Source organism: Anopheles darlingi, chromosome 2 (assembly GCF_943734745.1).
Source record: "Anopheles darlingi chromosome 2, idAnoDarlMG_H_01, whole genome shotgun sequence".
NCBI classification, from domain to species: Eukaryota; Metazoa; Arthropoda; class Insecta; order Diptera; family Culicidae; genus Anopheles; species Anopheles darlingi.
This window is the reverse complement of record NC_064874.1, coordinates 63,716,566-63,739,906: the sequence shown is the minus strand read 5'-3', so window position 1 is coordinate 63,739,906 and position 23,341 is coordinate 63,716,566. Positions and strand designations below refer to the sequence as shown.

General features: G+C 51.2%; 1 protein-coding gene across 1 annotated transcript in view; it reads right to left on the bottom strand.

Annotated features, from left to right (window-relative positions):
• Positions 1 to 19,525, bottom strand: part of LOC125948033 (zinc finger protein 853) — a 77,547-nt gene extending 58,022 nt beyond the window's left edge. Inside the window, exon 1 of the mRNA XM_049673660.1 lies at positions 17,572 to 19,525. Within this exon, the coding sequence (XP_049529617.1) occupies positions 17,572 to 17,574 (3 nt within the window). The 5' untranslated portion in view covers positions 17,575 to 19,525. The remainder of the gene's footprint in view (positions 1 to 17,571) is intronic.
• Between the last annotated feature and the right edge of the window lie 3,816 nt (positions 19,526 to 23,341).

Below are 23,341 nucleotides of genomic sequence, written 5' to 3'. Positions count from 1 at the left end.
CCAAACGCCAATGTCGCACACCTTGGTGGCCAGCACGGTTGCCTCGGAATGGCTCGCCAGTGAGTTGGAATATATTATAAATTAGCGTTCGCGTTGCGTTGGTCCTCGGGGCGGACACGCGCCCTCTCAAGCACGCAAATCGGAAGTGTTGCTCCCATACGCTTTTTTGGGTGATGCCTTCATTACAGTCGACTTCGACGACGACAACGGCGTCCGGACAACGGAGTAGATATAGACGGAGCTCATAAACGTGTGCGGAACAGCAGAGCAAAGCATGCTTAACTCGACTCGGTTTTATACGGGCTCCGGATCTCCGCTGATGGTGTTGTTCCGATTAATTACCCAATCAGCACCTGAACCTGAGGCTCGGACAAGCGGTACACAATCCAGTGGTGATTGGGACCGTGATCGGGACACCGAGTCCACGAGAAGACGCGGACCGATATCCGGTGAGAATGTCTGCCGTCCAATCGAAGCGCGAAGAGCGTCAGAGCGTCCGCCGAACCACCGGAGGCAACGCGGGGTCGCGAGGATCAAAGATATCATTTACATAAATTACCCAACGAGTCAGCAACGGGACGGGACGGTGGCCATTGACCACTGGGGCCCGGACCCGCAGTCATGATCATGACGATCGTCGTGTAGCTCGTCTGACTGGCTGGCTTGCTGTCCATTCGTAGCGCCCTAATGGGTGCTTCTGCCGTTTGCTGAAGACCTAGCGCTACCAACCGAGCTACCAGACCAAAGGGCAAGGACTTTCGATAACAGGCGGCATCCAGCGGTTGGTTAAGGGGGCGCTATCGGTTTCGGATAGTAATTGTTTGATTAGCATAACATTTCTACTACCTCTACTGTTGCTGCTCTTTCGCCTTTCGTCACTGGAAGGTTTGTCGCGAATCGTTGGCAATGTTTTTGTTATTGGCGAAGAAAGAATGCCAACAGGTTCCAAGGCACAACGGCTAATTGATTTCTAGACTTTCGAGTGAGCTTTTACACTATCAAGCAGCATCAATCATTCGAAATGGTGATTCCGATTGTTGCGCTACAGTCTGTGGACGTTAAGTTTTTCAAAAACAGTTCTCTAACTTCAAATTTATCGCCAAATAGGAGGATCTGCCAAGTAAGTCCTAGTACCAATAGGACCGTACCGACCATCTCATTCCCTAACACGATCGCAGAAGCTGGTCCATTAGACCAAAAAAAAAAGGATCAAATCCCAAAAGTTTGGAGGGAACCAAAAGAGAAGAAGGGAAACCATCGAGGGATCGGCTCAGACAAAAGGGCTCAATGTCTGCAATGAGGACCGAGAACAGAAGAGGTACGGAAGGCGGCCTTCAAGGCGAACGTAAGGGTCGGCCCGGACGGGCGGAATGAATCGGACCTAATGAAATCCTCCTCCAATTTGGGATGAAATCAGAATTAATATTCATTTGAATTCGTTTCAAATGAAGCTCCGTTTTCCCTCTCCATTCCGTTCGACAACGTAAGCGCGCAAGGCAGCTCAAGGAAGAGGAAGCGGGACGACTGGCGATGATGATGATTGTTGTGCTGTTGTTGTTGTTGATGTTGTTGATGTTGTTAAGAGATTCCTCAGATCGGAGCGATGGCGAGGGACTGGCACACACACACAGACACACAACGAGAACTCGGTAATCGGTAACATGAGCCACAACATCCCGAGGGGTCTTTTTTCTTATGCGGGTGCGGTGCGCGTGGACCGCGGAGTAGACCAACTGCATAAGACGCTGGAAGGTACAAGAGACGTTTGAGGAGGTGAAGGAACCGCGCCACGACAGCGGCAACAGCAGCAGCAGCGGTAACATTGCTAAGCATCGACTAAAGGGTGCTCGGCACTTCCTTCGGATGACGGTGAAGTAGTTTTTGGGCGCCGCACCGGAGAAGTGAGCAAAGCCCCAAAGAGGCGTTCCAGCAGCGGTTCCAGCGGTTGGTTTGGAGACCTTCACCTTGGCCAAAGCTCAAGCTCCGGCTCCCAAGGAATGCTCGATCCCGCGCTCTCGAGCTCGAGCCGCCTGGAATTCGGTTGTTTTCGTTCCAGCAGCCGCAAGTCCCAAGCTTCAACTTAACTCAACTCTCGACAACGAAAACCACCGCCAGCACCAAGAGGCGAGCCGAGAGTGGCCGTGGAATGCCTTGGTTCTTGGGAATTGTGCGGGTGCGCACCCCGGCTCCGCGCCGATAGTAGCCCTGGACTTGGGGCACTTGGATTCCGCAAGGTTTTAGTTTTTTTTTGGGAGAGGAGAAGATATCTAGACTCCGGTCTACTGTTGCTGCTGCTTTCGGAGGATGCTGGTGCTGGTTTGGGTTTGGGAAGTCTCCTTGAGATTCCCGAGACGATCGAGACGACGATCACCTATCACACCCACCCCTTCGCCTGCTTAAAAACCCTCTTAGTTGTTGCTGCCTGTACGCGACGACTGTGGCGGCTTGTTGCGGTGTGTGTGTAGTGTGTATAAATATTTATGTACGTCCAGCCAGTCGTTCGCCGGGCCCGGGTCGTCACCGACCGACGTGGGAACCACTTTTTGTAGGCGACGCGCGACGATCGAGTTACGATCAGCAGCACGAGGAGGAGAAGTAGCAAGAAGATAGAAAGAGAGAGACCGTCGGTCGGTTGGTCGGTGGATGACCGACGTCTACATCGGTTGCTGGTGGCTATGTCGTCGACCGATCTTGATGTTCTTGATAGTTTCCTGTTCCCTTTCGAAATCCGAAACACACCGTACGCCGTGCGGTATTGGGTAGAGATCGGGGGTGTGGTGGCCACTCATTTGCGCGCTGTCTGCAAATCGCCGGAGCTAATCAAAAGCATTAGCAGCACCTTCCAAAAACAAAAAAAAACGTTCTAACGAATTAATTAGCGAGTGTCTACTCGGCACTCGACGATGTTGGAATGGAAAGTCTTCAATCACTTCTCGGCACTGGGCTGGTACGTGGACGTGACGATCGTAAGAGATCTTGCAGCGTATTCTCAAATCCCATGAACCCCGGAACTCGACCCTAGATGTCATATAAACTACGCCAACAGAGACACCATGCGGTACCATGTGAACTCTAACCGCACTCCCTGATGCTGGCTGGCCGGGTGGAAGTGGAACCTTATCGTTAATGCAGCTTACGAGCGAAGTACTTCGGGACGCAAATTGGCGCTCCCTCTGGAGCACGGAAATTGAAGGACCACGACCACGCGAGGGAGTTCACCCACGAGAACGACGACGACGACACAGGAAGACGCACGCCCTGACGGACCCATCAGGGAGGGTTAATTGATAGCAATGGAGCACCACACACTCAATTGATGATGGCGTAGTCGGCATCGTCGTCATCGCCGTCGTCGTCGCCGCGATTGTTACGCGCGCTTCAACAACTCCGCTGTGCCGCTCTCTATTACACACCGACCGGGCACCGACAGCCGCAGCAGCAACAGCAGTCAAGTATCCCGAGATTGCCTTCCAGTGACGGCACACCCGACATTGTCCATTGTCGGAATATGTCAATTGAGTATGGCTGAAATCTGACGCTGCCGCTTGGCTTTGGCTGCGGGTGCGGGTGTAGCCGTTGCCGAGATTTGCCCCTCTTCCAAAACGTGAGTCGATGGTGGCCGACCAACCGGGGGAGTACGATCATATTAATATCAATTAACCGATCTCTACGACGACGACGTCGACGACGACGATATGATATACCGAGTGAGAGTGATTGAATTAGTCATCAAAAATTATGTGGAGGTTCGCACCGCAACCCCCTTACCCGCGGCGAGATGGTGGTGGTTGTTTTGTTTATGGTCCCCAGCCCTCAGCTCTTCGATCGAGAGATTGAAGATCGTCATGCAGAATGCATGCCGCTTCCACGGGTACGTACCTGAAAGAGAGAAGAAGCAAAGGGAGAACGGAATTAGTGACGAAGAATCTCGGTTTTAAAACAGAATAGAATCGTTTACTACCAGTACTTGTTGAGGTCGAGACTTAAAACAACAAACTTGACTTGACTTGACAGTTCCAACAACTTTCTAGTGACAGGTATATGATCACTGCTGGGGATAACTCAATTCCAAACCAAAGCGACAATCCAAACAGTAGTAGGACTAGCTCACTAGGCATTCCACAGGTTCCCCGACCGGTCGGTTGCTCTTCCGGTACTAAATCCCCGAAACTGAACCCTCGGGCTACGATAAGGCGAATAGCTCCTTCCCGGCCCAACACTCCGCCGCACAAGGTTTTCACATCCCGCCAAAAACCCTCAACTTAAAGGCAACTCATTGGTCGCGAGTCCATAAAACCGAAACCGACGATCCCAAAGACCTCGCCGGCTGGCTGGATGGCTGGCTGGCTGGCTGTGATTTAGTAGTTCTCTTCTCCGTTGGCCACTCTGCCACGACACTCGGCTCCCGTCTCTCTCTCTCTCTCTCTCGCTCTCTTTCTCGTCGATCAGGAAAGGAAAGAACCCAAAGTGAGGAAACGATCGCCGCCGGTTTATTGCTGTATATCCAGCCGCTCGGCTGCTGCTGGGATGCGCGGAGGGGACTCGAGTGGCGTACTTGCCGTTTAATGGTTTCCCGCCACTCCACTCCACTCCACTCTTCCCCTCCCTGCCGTTGTTATCATCGTACGCATCGCGCACCGACACTGAGGGACAGCTTCAATCAAGTGTCTTTTCGGCATCTTCGGCACCGGGTTTCGGGTTTTGGGACTGTCATGAGCACCACCTCCTCGTGCAGGAGTCATGAACTTCCCTCCTCCCCACCCGGGGTTCCAGTTCCCTCAAAATTGATCTCCCCTTCCCCCCACTTCCAAGTTCAAAACCCATCATCCTCACGCCATTTACAGCGAAGCGCACGAAGGTGTTGTATGTGGCACTTGTTGCCCCGTTCGACAGTTGCGTGCGTTCGCCACAAATCTCAACCACCAAGGGGGCGCGGGTGCATCCGAAGGCAACGGGCAACAAGATAAAGGAGATGCTCCTGCTCTCCGCTCTCCGTCCGTCCCGAAAAAAGGGGGCGAACCTTTCAAGAGCCCATCATATCACACAATCAGCGCCGCGGCCAGCGCGGAGACTTTTATTTTTGCAAATTTTCGAAAGCCCTCCCCAGCTTTTTGGTGTGGGACCTCAACGCCGACAACAACACCACCTTCTGCGTCTGCGTCTTGCGCGGTGCACTTTCGCCCCGGGAGTGGCGTTGTTGTTGTGCCGCTTCTTGAAAGGTGCGCTCGGTGCGGATCAGGCGCGGGCCTGATGCTGATGGATGGGATGGCTTTGTGGCGTTCCGGCCACTTGCGTGCCCCTTGTTGCGAGAAGGAGCAGGAGCAGAAGGAGGACGAGGAGGAGAATCTCACTTACATGATAACTCACTAGTTGGTACCGCGCGCAGGACCGGACCTGGCGTACGTGGATAAGGATCGACTACAATTAGTTCACACAACAGCCAAGACCAACAGCTTGGCAGGCAGGTTTCTTGGCCCAACACCAGCCCAGAGCCCGTACCGTTAACCTTCTTTCGGCTTTTATTGTTTCTTGTGTGGTTTTTGTTCGAAATTCCCCTTCTTCGAGTGTCCCTCGAACTTCGCAACATGGCGGCGGCGATGAAGTCGAAGCCTGGGAATGCCGTATCCCGACCACCGAATTGCGCGCGCGCGCGCGCCCGCGATGACTCCTCAGAATGAAGTAAAGGAAATAAATTCAAAAGTATTGCTTCATCGACGGCAACCATGGGCAGCATAAAGAAGGAGAAAAAGAGAACATCAGAAGAAGATTTCGTTTTTTGGCTTTTTTAATTGTTTAACGATAAAGTTTAACCTTTCGCAATCCCTGGTACTACTGCTATGATTGCAGATGCTCTTGCTGTTGTCTCCAAGAGACAGCAACCGAAAAGAAGAAAAGAAAAAAAGCCGAACGAAGAAAAAAGAAAGCCCTCCCCAAAGCCACAAGAAGGGACCACCCCGGGAGGTGGAGTGTGTGTGGACGCACGGTGTGGACACAATTAAATTAGCTCGGGCGCATTTCGCTTTATCCGCGACCAGCACACCACACCACCATCCCGGGACCGCAGAGACCGCCACTAGAGATTGACTTTACGACTTCGAATGCTTCATCATTTCGTGCCACGTTGACGTGCTTGCGTCAGAAGGCTTTTGCTCTGGCGACACTCTAGGGAGGGAGCAGCCGTGTGAGCTTTTGAGCTCGTTGGGTAGTTAAAGGTATTGCTCAATCCCGTCCCGCGTTCCTTGGTTACTGTTTGTTCCTTGAACTTTTTCCCGCTCGCTCTTCTGTTCGAAGCGAAAATTTTCCCACGCATTTGCGTGCATTTCACCGGGAGATAAGGGGGTCGATAAAGCTTCGCTCCTGTCACCGGTCGCGTACCCCGGTCGGTGACATTCCGAGCCTTAAATCTCTCTCTCTCTCGCTAATCACTGCACTGCAGTGTATTGATGCAACAATTTGAACACCGAAGCCGAGTTGTTGGAGTCGTAAAGCTGTGCTGTGCTGTGGGGGGAATCGACGAAAGTGACGCTCGCGTGAAAGGGTCTGTGGGTTTTTTTTTTGGGGGGAGAGATACCGAGCACAGGGCGCCAGCACCACCAAGGATTTCGACACTTTCGTCAATTAATTCAATTAAGACATCGATTCAACCAATCTCCCAAGCGAAATCCCATCCAGCATCCAGCGTGTGTGTGTGCGTGCGAGTTGCAGCTGCAGAAACTATAAAAACAAGCGCTGGCCAATACCCTGGCTCCCACGGATCGCTATACCGGCGAATGGGGCGCCTAATCTAAATCGCTTCTCCGATCGCCGCCATCGATCGCGCTGATAGCCCCAGCTGCTGTTGTGGCTCGATGGCGCTAAGGAGCGACGCTAGGGTTCGAAGCGACCGATCGAAGCGGAAATGACATAAAGCCGGGAGCGCGCGCGCGCGTATTTTGTGTATCGTCTTGTCTTTCTTTCTTCGGTCGATCGGACCAGATCGGATCAGATCGATAACGAACGGTTTGTCTCTCTTTAGACTACACCTTTTTGGGCCGCTTTGGGGTTCCCGTTCATGGTCGAAGGTCTAGACGCCGACCGACCTCGGCGTAGCGTACGACGAATATTCGGAGCAAATAATCAAGAAATTAAATTTCCGCTTCTTCTATGCCTCGCAGCACTACTGCCAGAGATTCGTATGGCGTGCGAGGACGGCGAATGGCGAGGAAAGTAGCCTTTTTTGTCTCTTTCTCCTGCGTTCCGTTGGTGGAGCAACCAACAAACCATCCTCTGGTCAGCGGGTGGTCACAGTCTTCGAGAATGGACCCGAAAAGAAAGGAAACCCGGAGAGGAAAACAAGAAGACCAATGTGCGTCCTGTGCGTGTCTGTGTGAGATCTCATATGTATGGTTTATAGCCAGAGATAAGCGCGCGGAACATAACTTCTTCATCCGGCAGCAGTCTCCGTGGCCAAGAAGGCAGCAGTACTACGGGAGCAACATGCCGCACCACGCCGCGAAACAGAATCATGGGAACTCCTCCAATTTCGGCTGCTGGGGTCAGGCCTCCGAAAAATTCCTTCCTCCCCCCCAGAAATGGGCCGCTGCTACGTTGCGAGTTGCTCCTTTTGCTTGGTCTTTATCGCCTTCTGCCACTATTACTACTACTACCACAACTACTATCACCATCTTCTGCTACTTCTGGTACGAGATGAGTTGCCCGGAATGAACGGAAAGAAATAATAAAAAAAAGTCCAACCGAGCATGTGGCGCTGCTGCTCCCCCGCCAGCCAAACTAAAACAACAAATCTTGGGCGCTCTTATCTGTCCACTTCCATCTTCCTGTGCGCTCAAACCCCGCGGGGAGTCGACTGGAAACTGGAATAAAAACATGGAAACTCTTGGGACTTGGATTTGGTCCGAGCGGTCAGTGTGCGCCGTAGGTCTGAAAGGCCTTCTCCTTCGACCACCCCCCCTGTGGTTTCGGATGTTGGTAATGTGGTTTCGCTGGTCACCTTCTCCCTTCCCCCCGGCACCCCTTGTACCCTGCTGGACGAGCGAAAACCCCTGGGCACAAATTGCAACGACTCCTGCTGCCCGATGACTAATCTAATTAGGCACTCCAAGGTGCTTATGATCCGCCATCGAAAGGGAAAGGGTACACAACACGCATACGCACATAATGCCACCGTTGCGGCAGTGTCACGGCTGGATGCTGGCCTCCATCTGCACTGGACGATCACCGAAGGGGTTTTTGGAAGGATGGAAGGTCACTTGATGGGTATGAGGAGTGCCGCTAGATCATCATACCGCGTCGAGCGCACGTACGTGTGTGTGTGTGCGTTTCATTATCATTATTAATCAAACAAAAGCACTTAACCATCTCAGGCACACACACACACACGCGCGCGCTACAGCTATGGCCGCAGTGATCATCGATCTTTGGTCTGAGTTCGAGTCCTCGACGCAGACACCGACCATTTGGAGGAGTTTGGACTGCTGCTGCTGGAGCTGAAGCTAATGAGAAGAGTGAGAGCTCCACTAAACCGATTCACGCTCGCTCTCTCTCTCTCTCACACACACGATCTGATTCCACATTTTTGGCTGCCTAATGAAACGAAAATACCTTTCGATGCTGGGGTCCACCCTCATCAGCGGTAGCTCGTGAGTGTGGACAGGTTAGGGTTTTGGACGCCCCGAGGGCTGCTCCCCTGGTGGTGATACGGTTCCGCCGCGGCTGACATAGATAGATTAGCCGCGCCGCCTATTAGCTCGTTTACGTCCGTCCAATACTGACCGGCAACTGACCACAACCTTCCACCACGACACCGTTGACCTTCCATCCCCGGAGGACTAAGAAGCTAAGCTCTCTTGGGCTCTCCTCTTGAACGGACTTGAGATCGATAAGAGGTAAGAGGACAGGCGGCCGCAAGGAAAAAGGTACCTTCCCTTTCGTTTTCCAGCCGATCGTGCACCATTTTGTAGCGGTCTCTACACATCGGTGACGTCGGCTGCGGTAATTTCTGTGGCCCCAAAACCAATTGCTCCATCTCGCGTCGTCGTCGTCTAATGACCGACGCCATGGATCCGGAGGCGCCTTCTGTCAGAAAATGACTGCGTGACAATCGCACCACATGTGAGGTGCGATCCAGGTTTCAGACCTTTTTTCGGATCTCGGTCTTTTGGACCCCTCTATGTCGGACTTGGACTTCTCGGAGACCTCGAACTGTCAAATTTATCATTTTAATATTCGTCTCGAGGCGGGCACGCGCGGAACGCTCGGTTCGAAAGTTTGTGGCTTGGCCACCAGCCACCGGGTGCTTTGCAGACGTTTTGCGCTAATTTGTGGTCCACGACGTCGGCGACAGGTCGTCATTTTCTAATCCCCCTCTCACTACGCCTTGAAGAGCGAATCCAAAGGCGCGCCCAACAGGTGGGGGCATCATGTTGTGACATTGTGACTGATCGAAACCATCCATTTGCTCCGAGCCAATGGTATGATGATGTGGTGTGTGTACGGCAGGTGCCACTACATTCCAGCGTGCGCTGATGGACTCCGGAATTTGCTGGGTCCCCTGACCACTGGGCCGGTCTGCTGCTCGTGTAATCCAGTCCCAAGCCCAGAGGGTGGGAGATCGACCGCCAGCAGATCGATCGACAGGTTGATGTCCGTGTTCCTTCTTCTCAGTGTGAATTGAATATTTGTTTTAAGTCCGAAGCAAGCCACCCCCTGGTGCGGGGATCCGGGATCGATCGTGATGGGCGCTGCCGGTGTTGTTGTTGCGTGGAATGTTGCGTTCGATCGCGCCAAGCCAAGCCAAGGCTCAGCATGTGAGCCAGAGGAGTGGAATGGGGTGTTTCAGATCGACCACCAGCACCAGCAGCAACACTCATATATCGATGGCAGAGCGTATCATCATCATCATCATCATCATCATCGGCAACGCCGTCGTGATCGTCAGCACCGCCGTCAGTCAGGGAGGAGAACGCTCCCGACCGTGAAAGGAAGGCAAACAACCGGGCCAAGCCGTAGGCGTGTTTTCCCTCCCAGCAGCAGCAGCTGGTGTGCGCGCGCGAAGACACGCAAAGACACACCACCATCGTCGTCGTCGTCGTTTTGGCTCCGTCTTGGCATGATAATTTGGTGCCAAGGCACACCGACTACTACTGCGCGCCGCGCTGTGACCGGTGGGGGGTGGTCAAGTGCCAAAAAAACATCACCATCCCCACGGTACACACACGCGGAAGAGGAGGAGTCGTCCCGGGACCGGATTCGAAGAGAGCAAGCGAGAGAGAGAGAGAGAATGGGGCGTTGGAGCAAATGATTCCTGGCGTGGGGTGGCCCCAATGCTGGCACTGGCGGCCGGGCGCAGCGCGAGACAAATCGCGGGGAGTCCCGGTCCGCCTCAGATTGCATGGATTGTGTGTGTGTGCGCTGGTGTGGATTCAGATTCCGGAAGGTGCAAAATGGTTGGCGCCATTGAAGGGGGAAGGATGGGGTGGATGGATGGGGCAGCTCGCGAACTGCTAATTGTCGGAGGAGTAATGTTTGCACATCGGGCGTACCCCTTATCCTCATGCTCGTGTGTGTGTGTGGGCGCACGAGGAGGGTGTTTGTATTTGATGAAGCGATTATGCAGCAATTAGCGAAACCCGGGGATGGCAATGGGAGGTTAGAATTTGGAGGAGGCAAATTACACACCACGCCATATAATGGCCAATGGACTGGTCTCGTTTAGAGGTTTCCCCATAGACGTTCCTTTTATCCATCATACTCAGAGTATTTTATACGAAAATTAAGCGGGATTGAAATTCTGGTCACAGACATGGAATAAGTTGATTGTTTTGTTTAGTTTCTTTTGTTATACTTTACGAATTGATCGTCTATGTGACAGATGTGCAGGTATGACATTCGCTGAGTTTGATGGATAAAATGAACGTCAATGGGACACTTTACGGCTACTCGTTTGATATTAAATCCATCTCCTCTACAACTTAGCTGCTGCCGCTACTTCTACTAAAGGAATGGCAGCATAAATCGCGATCGAGCACATCGAGCTTATCGCATCCTTCACCTACTGCCCTCTGGTAGAAAACTCGAACAGCAGCAGCAGTAGCCGCGTCGTCATCTTCATGCGCCAATGACGTACATTCAGTTAGCACACACTCTCGTCGCACAGAAACAAAAAAGACAATTCAAACACGAGTCAAAGCGCACCAAAAACCGCGACGCGATTCAACTTCCGCAACATTAATCGCTCGGCGGAGGAGGACGAATGGCGCCATCGTCGATCATTGAGCACGCGCGCGCGCCAATCAAGTTGGATTTGTTTTTGCTTCCCCCCACCATTTTGGGACTGTGATTTTCCCCACTGTCCGGAATGTCCGATGACGAGACGAGGGTGTTATCACCAGCAAGTGCCGTTCTATCGCAACATGCGCCGCGCTTCCTTTCTGACACTCGCATAATCATTGGAACGTCGCAGCCACGCATTCAGTCTGTTGCTCACTTGCTGAGGTGCGTAAGCCTCCCACAATCGGATCGCGGCTCCTGACGCAGCAAAACATGATCCGCGAGAAGCGAGACACTTTCAGCAGCCAACGAAAAGTGCTGACATTGCATTGTGCAAGTGGTGGTGTTGGCGGTGAGTCGTTGTGAATGAAATTGTCACCCCCATCATTATAACGAGTGCATTGATGTCGAGAAGGCGCGCAGAAGGAGGACATTTTGTGCTTCCGTCAGCTTCTCCACCATGCCTTCGTTCCGTTGACTGATTGCGAGCTGCCACAGCCACAGCACCTTGAATCCACGTGAGTCGAGCACAGAGCGTGTCTGTTCACTGTCTGGTGTGTGTGTGTGTGTGTGTGTGTGTCTGGTGGTTTGGTATTTTTTTGCAAAATAATAATTTCTTCCAAAAATTTGTATACAACAACTCCAACTCCGACGAGTATTGTTTTTGGGACGTGGCGTCAAGCTAGGCTGTCCCCGCGTGGTTGCGAAGGCCATGGACGGACGGACATGCCAAGAGGAGCTCCAGACATGCAGAAGAAGCTGACAGAAAGGGTGCCGAGAGATAGCAGTGGAAGTAGGTTCCCTTTTTCTTTTGAAAAATAAAAAGAAACTCAAAAATAGTTTTGACTTTTGAAACGCTGCGGCCAGCGGTACGGGTTGGTTTGCAACAAACACCACGCTTTGGGGGCTTGGACTTGGTTAGCTCGAGGACTGACCATCGTCAACTCACTTCTGTCAACAACTACTCCGTGCAATCTCGACGTCGATGGCGATCTTCCCTTGAGCAGCACATCACCGTCAGGTATCTCGAAGTTCGCCAAAGTGCTCCAACACGCAGGACTCACGTTCAAAAGGAGCTCCAGGTGCACGCTCTACAATGCTGGGTACGTGCCAGCACACGCCGCGTTGTCCCCGTGCGATCAATTTCAGTATTTTTAAAACACATTTTCTCCCCGGGAGTTGGGAGGATTTTCCAGCACAATCACACTCCAAGTCGCATGCCATCTAGTCCATCAAGTAGCACGCTGGTACCGATACGCAACGGTTGTTTGATGGCGTCTCGATGGAACGCCCGCGTGCTCACCTTCGCCCTCATTCATTTTCAAATGTCTACTTTCCATTGCAAAGCACGACGACAACCGACGAGGAGTGGCCAGGGTTCTAGACGACTATATGGTAGCCGGTTCCGGTAGCGGGATACCGCCCGCTACTGCACACGAAGGTCTTGGACCGTCCAAGACCTGACCTGAGGCTTAGGCGGGTGGCTTGACGCTGGTCCAGGCAGAACCAATGCGGCTCCCTCTTTGACCCTTACTGAACGGAACCGGCCGCCGGTGGACTTTTTAATCGATCGACGACGATTTAGCCACCTTCCGGTGACTACCTTCGCGCGGTTCGTATAGGTTAGACTGTTGCAACGTCCGCTAACCTAATGGCCCCTTGGATGCGTTGGATACATCGCAAGCACTTCGACAGAGAGACGGTTCTCGATTGTTGTGATGTTGAAATCGATCAAAATTGTGTTCGTTTGTTTGTGATTTCGCAAAAGATGATTTTGTTCCATAATTTTCATATAAAAGTGTTTATTTTTACAATAATAATAGAGCTTGCCCCAAGAATCAGGTTGCAAATTTGCGTTATAATCCGTCAAATTAATGCGTCCTAAGTGCTGAGAGCCTTCTACTAAAACTTGAATGAACTCCTCTCTCCTCGATGCACTGTTGCAGCCTATTTTTAACTAACGAAAAAAATCTGCATATCGTGCACTTAACCGAAACGGCGAAAACGGCTGTTTTGCAATGCCGCCCAAATTCACCTCAATTCTGGCCACCAACGAAATCCAACACCGCCCACCGCTGGAACCTCATTAAAAGCTTTTTTTTTTCTTACCATAAAAATTGATTGACAAAACAAGTCCCACCGCTCCGCGATGCAGCTCCTCCATTGATTGGCGTCACTTCCCGTTTTTGTTGTTTGCGAACCCTAGAACGGCGTTACGGAACTGGCTCTCTGGACCCCGGTTTGTTGTTCGGATTTAAGAACCGAAAAAAAAATCGACGCGACAACAACAACACAAAAACAACGACCAATGATTGAAAACCAGTGACACATTATCGAAGTAACGATGACTTTCGAGCCACCACTCCAGCAGCACCCGAAAAAAGGTGCTCCTGTTGTCGAGTCAACAACGGTACGGAACGGATCATTAGGTTGTTGTCGGGGACAATAAAGTCCGGTTGCAAGTGACCCGCCGCCTACCGCTGACCGGAGGAGGTCAGCTATAAAATTTGCACTCGCACTCGGCCCACCGACGCTGCCCACCACCCACCCGTTCTTCCGTTCCTCTTCCGCGACTTCTCCTCCTCCCCGTCTCCCCTCTCTATTGACGAGCCCGTTGTGGGTTGACTGTGTTTTTTTCATTAACGATGGATTTATGCACGCAACAGCGCAACCAGTGCTGCCACCGCTACTGCAGCAGCAACGGAGTGCCAAGCGAGAAGAAGCAGAGGGTCAGAATGTGGCGTGGCACCCCCAACTGGACCCACCCCGCGGGGTGGGGGGGCAGCAAAAAAAAACGAACGAAACAAACGAACGAAAAAAAAATGTAATAAACATTCTCTCCATCGTGCTCGCAACGCAGACCGCGCCTTCTTCTGGCGTTGGTGGTGGGTGCTGGTGGTGGTGGTGGTGGTGGGTGTCCTCACACGCGGGGGTGCTGGTTAGCGGGGAGTGCAGAGCATAAAACGCAAAAACCAAACCACACCATCACGCCCGGGACCACGTATGTGCGTGATGGGGTGAAGTCCTGTTTTGGGGGTGTGGCGGTAGGGGGTGTAGAAGGGGCCTATTTGAATGTGATGTAATCGCGTAACAACGACAGCCTTCCTTCCTGCGTAACCAACCACGCCGTCATCCACGAGGCGAGCCGATCATGTGAAGGCGCAGCGAACGCATTTACATACCACCCCTTCATCCCTTCACCCGCACATAGGCCTTCTACTTCCTCTTTCAGGCTTCTCATCAGCAAAATGGAGCCAGTTCGAGAAGAAGCAGCAACAGCAGCAGCACAAAAAACAACAAACACAAAAAAAGGCGCGAATCAAAAATTAAAAAAACAAAAACATCCCCCTCCTGCAGAGGGTGGAATGAGAGGGAGAGCGCCTCCTGAAGGAGTGCGATGATGTATGCGCATAAAATATATGTCACTCAGGCCAACACGTGGACCGCCGGTTTTGCGGGTGTCCTCTACAACGTTCTAGGTTTTCGTTGCGATGTTTTACCGAGCCGATGCCGCTCAGCATAGATCCGCATCCGCGACCACGTTGCGAACCACGAGGAGGAGTAGCGAGAGAGAGACTGTAATTCATTTAAAAATGGTTGCTTTTATGGATATGGATAGCAGCAGCAGCAGGATGAGCTGTTACGTGGCATGGCGGCTCGTTCGCTCGCCCGGCCAGACGTCAAAGGGATGATTTTTTATTCTCCCTCGTTTTTTTTTGTTGAGTGCATAAACAGCCATTGATGGCATTCCATCACCACGTGGGGGCCACCCCCCCCTGATAGTGGGCACACTAGAGCCAACGACAGAAGCAACGACAGCATCTGGAATGAATTTTTGGCTTCTCGTTCTAAAATTGTCGCGAAATGTCTTGCCAGGGAGATAAATAGAGAGAGAGAGAGAGGAGGTCACCCATCGGTCAGTTGGCTTTCAAGTCTGCAAACCTGCACCACACATGATGACAATAGTGTTGATCATGATGATGATGATGTTGGAGGAGCCGTTTCCGGTTAAAATTGAGACTTTTGTTGCTCTCCTTTTCTCTATCGGCGTTTTATCGTCGGCCATTTGGTCGAAGATGCGATCGTTTTCGAACGGTTTTTATGATCAGGTCGTGCGCCGTCCTCCGTTTGCAAGATGGATGTCAATGGATGGCTGCCGGTCAATCGCAAGATGTCGCATGGCGATGTTTTTTTTAAACATTGATCAACATTTTCGATCAGAAGGTGAAGGTGTTGGCTTGCGGTACACCGGGGCCCCGTTCGGCGGCTAATTCGTCGAGCGCTTGCGTTTGAAATGGACAGAGACCGCCTGAGAGATGGACCAGATGGATCACTCCGGCATCATTATGCTGATGTTGGGCTAGCTTTTTTTTTATGGGTGGGTTAATCCATTCCTTCCACCCGAATGGGTTCGGGCATCCAAATCTATCTGTCAGTCCAGTTTTAGGCTAGAGAGGAAAAAAAGGTTGTCCCACACGAGAGAGGGCAAGATGACGACGACGACATCATGCTCACATCCTCCGGAAACGATAACAATTTATCAATCCGCCCGTTTTCACCCCCAAAAAGCGCAATGAACTGTCGCCCGCGTTTGGTTTGGGCGGTAAAGGAGGTGAACGGTCGGTTTCTTAAAACATATCTCATCCTCCAGTTCAGACGGACGGACGGGGTACCTCCCTCACTTCATCCTCCGACAGCAGCCGACATCAGGCGGACATCGGACATCGTGGCAGCAGCGGCCACATTAGCCCAGAGCGTGCGCGCCATTTGCCTTTCCGGAGGCTATTTCTCCCGTCGGCAGCCAGAGAAACTTGAATGCAGGGGAATGAGGAGGAGAAGCACCGTCGCGAGGTGACATTAGATTGGACCCGGACCGGAAACGCAGGCCGTGAGACTTTTGACGACCACGACGACCACGACGGCGACGACGCAAGGTCCGAGCGGTCCGAGAGGCCATTTTGGGGAAGAAAAAGCCTTTTCTCCCCCGCCGCCCAAGCTTCCCGGGGTGCCGATAACACCACACACACACACACACACACACACGCGCTCAGAGGGAGGTTACACGCTCCGGGCGTAATCAGCGCCATTTCCTGCTGCTGTTGCTGCTGTTGCTGTTGCTGCTTCTTGCATCACACACGGGGACACGGATGGATCGCGGGATCGCCACCTTTGGCGGTGGCGGGGGATCCCGACCATTTGATGCGAAAATATCCCTTCTTCCCCCTCCCCGTGCGCCCTGCGTCTAGGGTACATGTTAATGCCTTCTTCTCTCCTGGACCTGGAGCAACAGCGAACCCCGGCTGCGAAAGGAGTGATCGTCGCCGACGCCGAGGGCGGATGTACCGCCGTAAGAAGACGTCGACGGCGACGGCGACGAAAGTGGCAATAAAGGAGGCGACGCGACGCGACGCGCCGTGGTTCGCGCAGGTCCGGTTGGGTTTTTGAGGGGTTTTTGGGTTCGCTTCCCACGCCGCCTTAAAGACAACAGCAGCAACAACAACAGCAACAACAACAACAACGGTAACAGCAGAAGAACCATCATCATAGACCAAGGGGGGAAGGTTAATGTGAATGGGAAGAGTGACTGGAGGAAAGCTGGAACCGAAGAGAGAAAAAAAATCCCGATTCGCAACTCCTCCCGCACCCCCTAGACCTAGGTTGTGGTCCCCACCACCTCGCCGCTCACAAATCATTCTAGCATCATAATGGACCCCGGGGGTTTGGGTCTTCCGGGCGCGGTTGTGGTTTTCGATGCCCATATCCTCCTTCAGATTACAGACTCGACGGAATACTTTTTATTGGACCAAGCGAGTCGTGATCCTTTGCGATAGCGTGTTTATAGCGGGGAGTTTTTGGGGTGCAGGAAAAGGGTTGAGTTTGTTGGAGTATTTTTTTTTTGAGCTGGTGAGATCGACCTCCCTTTGTGGTGACGATCACATTCTAAGGTATCGACTTGACCTCCCTTGGGAGTTTGTATATTTGAAGCTCAGTAACTTGCTTTTAGAATTCTTTTAAACATTGTGAAATCTCTCTCACTTTGCTTAGGATCTACTCAAGAAGGACAGATGATGAGGATCACCAGCGGCTATGTCCTCTCTCTTTCGAGTGCAAAACTCCGACGGCACCGACGGGCCGCTTCTGTTTGCGAAATCCTCCCCATTCCCAGGACTCGATATTCAACCACAACAAAAGGAATGCCGGAAAAGAGGGCCGCTTTGTGGCACGGTGGAGCAGTAACCTTAGGTGGAGCAGTAACCTTAAGAACCCCCTTGCCTTCCTCTCCATGGATTACGATCAACTTACCATGCATCCAGATGAAATGATCTCGTTTTGTGGGCGAATTCACTGTTCCGGCACAGCCTGGCTCGGTTTGGAGGAGTAGTAGGCTCCTGGGGCCCCGGGCGTAACAACGGAAAAAGGGATGAGAGGATCTTTCGGTCTTCCGTTCTCGGCTGTTTTCACTGCTGCTGCTCCTGTTGTTGTCGCTGCTGCTGCTGCTGCTCCTGCCACACACAAAAGGTCTTCTTGAGATACCTTTTTTTCTCGCTTTTCGCGGGATTTCCGTTTTGCTTCGCGCGATCAGCGCACACGTACACACTGGGCGGGGGGCAGACACAGCAGACACACACACGGTATACACACTGCTCTACACACAAGTACACACACACGCGCGGGCGCGCAAAACTGACGTACTGAAATATATCAGGATGCTCGGACACCCCGTTTTTGGCGTCGGTAGCGACGGTACGGAACACACGAAACGCTTGCAACTCGAACGTTAACACCGCCAACGGAGCAAGCAAGAATCATGAAATCATCGAACTCAAGAACCGGCTTGATTACTTTCGTGGCGTGAGCACTGCAAATGCACTCCTGGGATTCGGATTCGGTCACCACAAAACAGACACCATCGAAAAAACACTCGTCGTCGTTTTGGAGAAGAAGCCTACTGAGCCTTGGCGAGGGACGAAGGCGTTGCTGTTGCTGTTGCTGTTGCTGCTGCTCTAGTCACAGTATGACAGGCGGCGGGAATTTTCTGCCAGAACCACAGGCGATGAGGCGTAAGCACGTTTTTGAGTTGCTGTACACACACACACACACAGACACAGAGCTCGTGAAGGGAGGGGGGATGACTAAAATTGAACGGCGGGGTGGGAGGTGACAGTGGGGGTGTTGTCGTTGTCGTTGTCGCTGCCCAACCCAACCAATCAGCGCTGACCGGCGCGTCTCCCAGGTGTCGACTTATTTGTACGACGCTCCGGGTGTCCGTGTCCTGGCGCTTGCTCACTGCTCGGCGACACTTTCTGTTATGTTGCTGCTGCTGCTTCACCACACCACACCGCACCGCACATCAGCTGCACACACACACAGACACACGTTCGGCACACCAGGGGAATAGGGAAAGGGGGTTGAAATCCTCCCCGACTTCCACCGTCGGTTTTGTTGCGTATTGCACTTATAAGACTCTCTCTCTGGCTTCTGGGGCGTTGGAACGAATACTTGTTACTCCGAAACACGCTATGTACACACGGACTCGCACGGACACAAACTCGCCGGCGTAACATAGAACATAATCACCGCGGTTATGGTTATGCTGCTGCTGACGATGATCATCGGATGCTAGATCGTTTGAGGCACAAATGCACTTCGCGGCACCGTCAGCGTTGTCGTTGTCGCGGTCGTTGGATTAGCGATTAGAATGTGCTAGCTCACACACACACACACACACGAGGTTGGATCACTTTTGTAGATGATAACGCGAGCCGGCATTGTGCGGTATTCAAAGAAGAAGGATGCTGCTCCCGGCGGCGAGTTGGATGAGTTGTTCAGCGGCTGCGATGATCGACGTCACTGTCATGGCGCGTACTACTATTAACAACTACACAGATAAGCCCGCTTTGCTGCTGCTGATCTCTACTCGATCGAGTGACACTGGTGGAGGGGGTGATAGGGCACACCTACACTCACACGTACACACACACATACACACATAGACACAATCACATACGATAAGCACATGAACATCTAAACATCGACTTCTACGCGGGTGTCTAATCGCGGGCGTGACGTTCCAGAACGTAAAACACAAATAAGGAACCGATGACGTATGTACTACTACTGCTACTAGGACTACGAGGGCTACTACGCTAGACACCGAAAACTGGAAACCCAAAAAATACGCTGCTGTTGCCGCCGCCGGAATACCCGCAACGGAGCGTAGCGAACGCACGTGCCGGCACGAGAAAAACAGAACCGAACCGTACGACGCCCGAGAGATGAATGTCGGTCTTCGGTCCCCATCGGAACCGGCTCAGCCATTGGCAGAGTCTGCGTCATCGTGGTACAATGCGTTTCACAACGATGGTCGCACTCGCAGCTTTTGGTGAATGGAGGATACATTTTGTTTAGAAATAGGAAACATGATTCTTTGCTTATTGTAGAAAGTAAATAAAGTTTTGTTTTGGGAAAGGGAAAATCGAAGAAAAGAAGTTTTCCGAAAAAGGAAGGAAATGAGAACTAGAGAAGTTAATAAAAATCGTAAATCGAGCTACTGAAAGGTACATTTTCTTGTTTCAAAACAATAGTTTCCGCTTACATGTATATTTTGATTACAATATGTATTAAGGGAGGGCTTCGGAATTTTACTTTAATTCTTCGCATTTACTTTTTACAATTTTTCATAAATGCTTATCCTTTCAAGAGTATTGTGTAAAATTTTAAGCTCAATCAAAGCCAAACTGACAAAGATATTGATTTTTGTAAATCCGCCTTTCATACAAGGCTCAATGCATCTCGCGACTTTGAATCGCTTTTCCCAAAACCTGCGTTTTCAAAGTTGGTGCCCATCGTAATATGGAAACTACTGGACCGATCGATTCGAAATTTTGAACATATAATCTGCACACTATTTGTCAGGTAGCTCCGTCGAGTTTTTATAAAAATTGTTGATACTTATTTTTAAATATTTTTTTTAATCATATAAAGTGTCGTTTTTGAAAATAACAGAACTTTTTCAACTTTAAAAATCTGCCAAAAATAGAAAAATGGGAAGTTTAACAAAAACTCGATGGGGCTACCTGAATAAACTTATAATCTAGCAAAAGAATATTTATTTGAATAATTCAGATGATCTGGCACGCGGCAACGATGGGCACCGCAAAAAGTACATTTTTGCAGACTTGCCATTCTAAATTGGATGTCATGAACGTAGTTTTGATCAAAACTTCTCCAATAGAGAACCAAATATTCTTGAAATGTTGTAGTTTAAAATGACATTCACTTAAAAAAATATAGTTGAATGGTTTCTTCACTAAAAATTGTCAAAAATAAGCTATTTTTTGACCCGAAATAACCGAGCCCCCCTTTAAGAAACAGGCAATCCTCATTGAACGCACTGTACAAACGTTCTACGCAGACACTGCGTGGAACTCATTCACATCGGGAGGGGAGTGAACACGTTGCTGTATCAAAGGGTTAATTCCGACGAAACCGAACCCGATCGCGACCACGTGTTGCCGACACGAACGTTTTGAGGGGGGGCCTGAGTTGAGCGCGATCGTTTGCGGCTCCATCACGATGCTAGCGAAAAGTTTGATAGTAGATTATACTATCTTACACCTTATTCCAAGTTTAAAAGGCATCACTTAAGTTTAGTTAGATAGATTTAATTTTCATCAATTTAGAAGAAATCCTGTGCCCGGTTTTCCTGGCAATTCTTAACAAGGCTTGTGCCTCAAATTTTCCTTTGCCTTTGGACGAGCTGATGAGGATGTTTCTATCACAAACTTAAGAGTAGATAGAATTTATGTCAAATCGATTACTAAAACCCTTCAGAATCAAAACGAGTAACATGTACTGTTTGGCTTTAAAAGTAGTACTGCTACTAAATCAACATTCTAAAGCTATTGAACTTTCTACGTCAAAACTTAGGTTTGGAGGTTTATACTGAAAGAACGGAGTGTTCTATACAGACTAGTTTTCCCTTTGGAATCATGTTTCATCAAATTACCCTTTTCGATCCCTCCAAATCCTTAATTCTGTCCAAGAAATCAACGATTTTTCTACGGGAATTTCGCGCGCTCTGCCCTTGTGTGGTCTCATCGCGCTTCGGGTATGGATGAATTTCGGCTTCGGATGGCTTCGGTTCGAGTGCGTGCTCGTGCCGGCTTCGGATTTCTCCGTACCGTTGTCTCCTTCTGGAGAAGAAAGACGAAATCAACAAAAAAAAAAAACAAAAAGCAGAAGATGTTCCTTCTTGAAAGTCCTTTTTGGCGGGGTCCTTTGCATGGTTTAAGCTGGCTTCCCGCGCGGAACTGATCCCAATTCGTCCACCTATGATGGCGCCTCATCCTCCTCCTCCTCCTTCTCCTATGCCACGGTGATGATCCTTGCGAGCGGAAAGAAATCACGATTCCGGGGGTCCCTCGCGATGTCCTGTGCGTGTGTGCGGCGTGTGTGTCGTCCATTCGCCCCGAATGACGAGTTTTTTTTTAAACATTATCTTTTGGAATCCTTTTGTATTCTGCAACATCACTGGCAACACCGTTAGGCGCACACACACACACACACCGGACCGGCTTCCTAGCGGAAGAAACGTTCAGATCCGCTTTGTCAAAAACCGGTTCTGGCTTGATCAGACAACAGCAGCAGCAGAAGGAACGCTCCGGGGAAGCTCCTTAAGCCCAAGGTGTACCCCTTCGCCACCAGCGCCACCACGCAGTGCGAGGGCCTGCAAAGGAAATTGCGCACTTTTACCGCGTCCCGGCATTCCCTTCCAGCCGGTCCTTCCCGGTGTTTTGGTTCCGGAATTGACAGTTTCTCCTTTTACTCCCAGGACCTGATCCTCGGGGCTCGAGGTGTGCGTTCCCGGGCTTTTTTATTATTAACATTTTTTATGTCAGGACCTCCTTCTCCTCCTCCTCCTCCTGCTCCGTAGCAAACCACGGCTCAAGAGCGCAATCCGAACGAGGGTCCTCTCCCTTCTGGAGTTTCCTTCAGGCGACGGAGACGGATTCCTCCACCAGGACCCCTGGGCGAGGATCCGATCATCTTCTTCTTCCCGGGACACGCGTGATGCGTTAAGATTGGCTTTAAGCCTGGCCTGTCCGTTGGTGCAGCTGCCAGTTGCCAGTCTCTTCGGGTTTTTGGCCACAAGAAACCCCTCCTGTTATTCTCAGTGTCTGTAGCTGTCTGTCTGTGTTTGCTAGTGGCCATGAAGAGGGCGCCCATGGCCCACCCGAAAAGAAGGGGGAAACCCACTTCCTTCCTTATCCTGCCGAACCTCGCCGAAGAGAGCTTCCTTCAATTCGTTCACCACGGATTTCATGAAACGAAAGGGGTCCTCTTGCTCTTGGTCTTGGTCTTGGACCACTGGTCGGCATGTGTGTTTGTGTGTGTGTGTCCTTGAACAGGAGCTTCCTTTGAGATTGCTCTCTCTCTGTCGTTGATTTATCACCAACCGGGAGGCCGAAAATCTCTCTTGGAATTTCGCAATCGAAATCATCGCTTCGACCGAGCAGCTGCCAACAACCGATATCGGCCCGATCCGGATTCCCGTCTTCCCCCATTTTTGCGCAATTTATCAAAATCAATCGAACCTCTCCACAAACGCCCGTCCTTGTATGTGTGTGTGTGTGTGTGTGTGGGATGCCGTAACCCAGAACGACATCCTATTGTTACTGCGTCCAAGAAGGCATTGATCGAGGAAATTCCTTTACACACAACCAACCAGACGTCATATACCGTCCCGGATCGTTCCCACGGTTCTACTCCCACACTCGGCATCTCCCTTCCCTTTCAAGGAATGCTTCACTGGCACTGGCATGTATTGCGGACGCGCGCGTGGGCTGCTGCACAACTCGTCTTCTCTCCGACAGACTGGTTACGCTCCTGGATCGCGCCGGGCACTATTGATGACGTGGCCACTGCTGCAATACACGGACCGGAATTTACCGAGGCCTGGCCAGTTACTTACCCCCCCCCCCCTCCACCTCCCTCCAGCTAAAGCAACCTACACAGCAGCAATCCGCACTCCGGGCGCTGCAACATAAAATGTTTCCCTAAAAAAAATGCA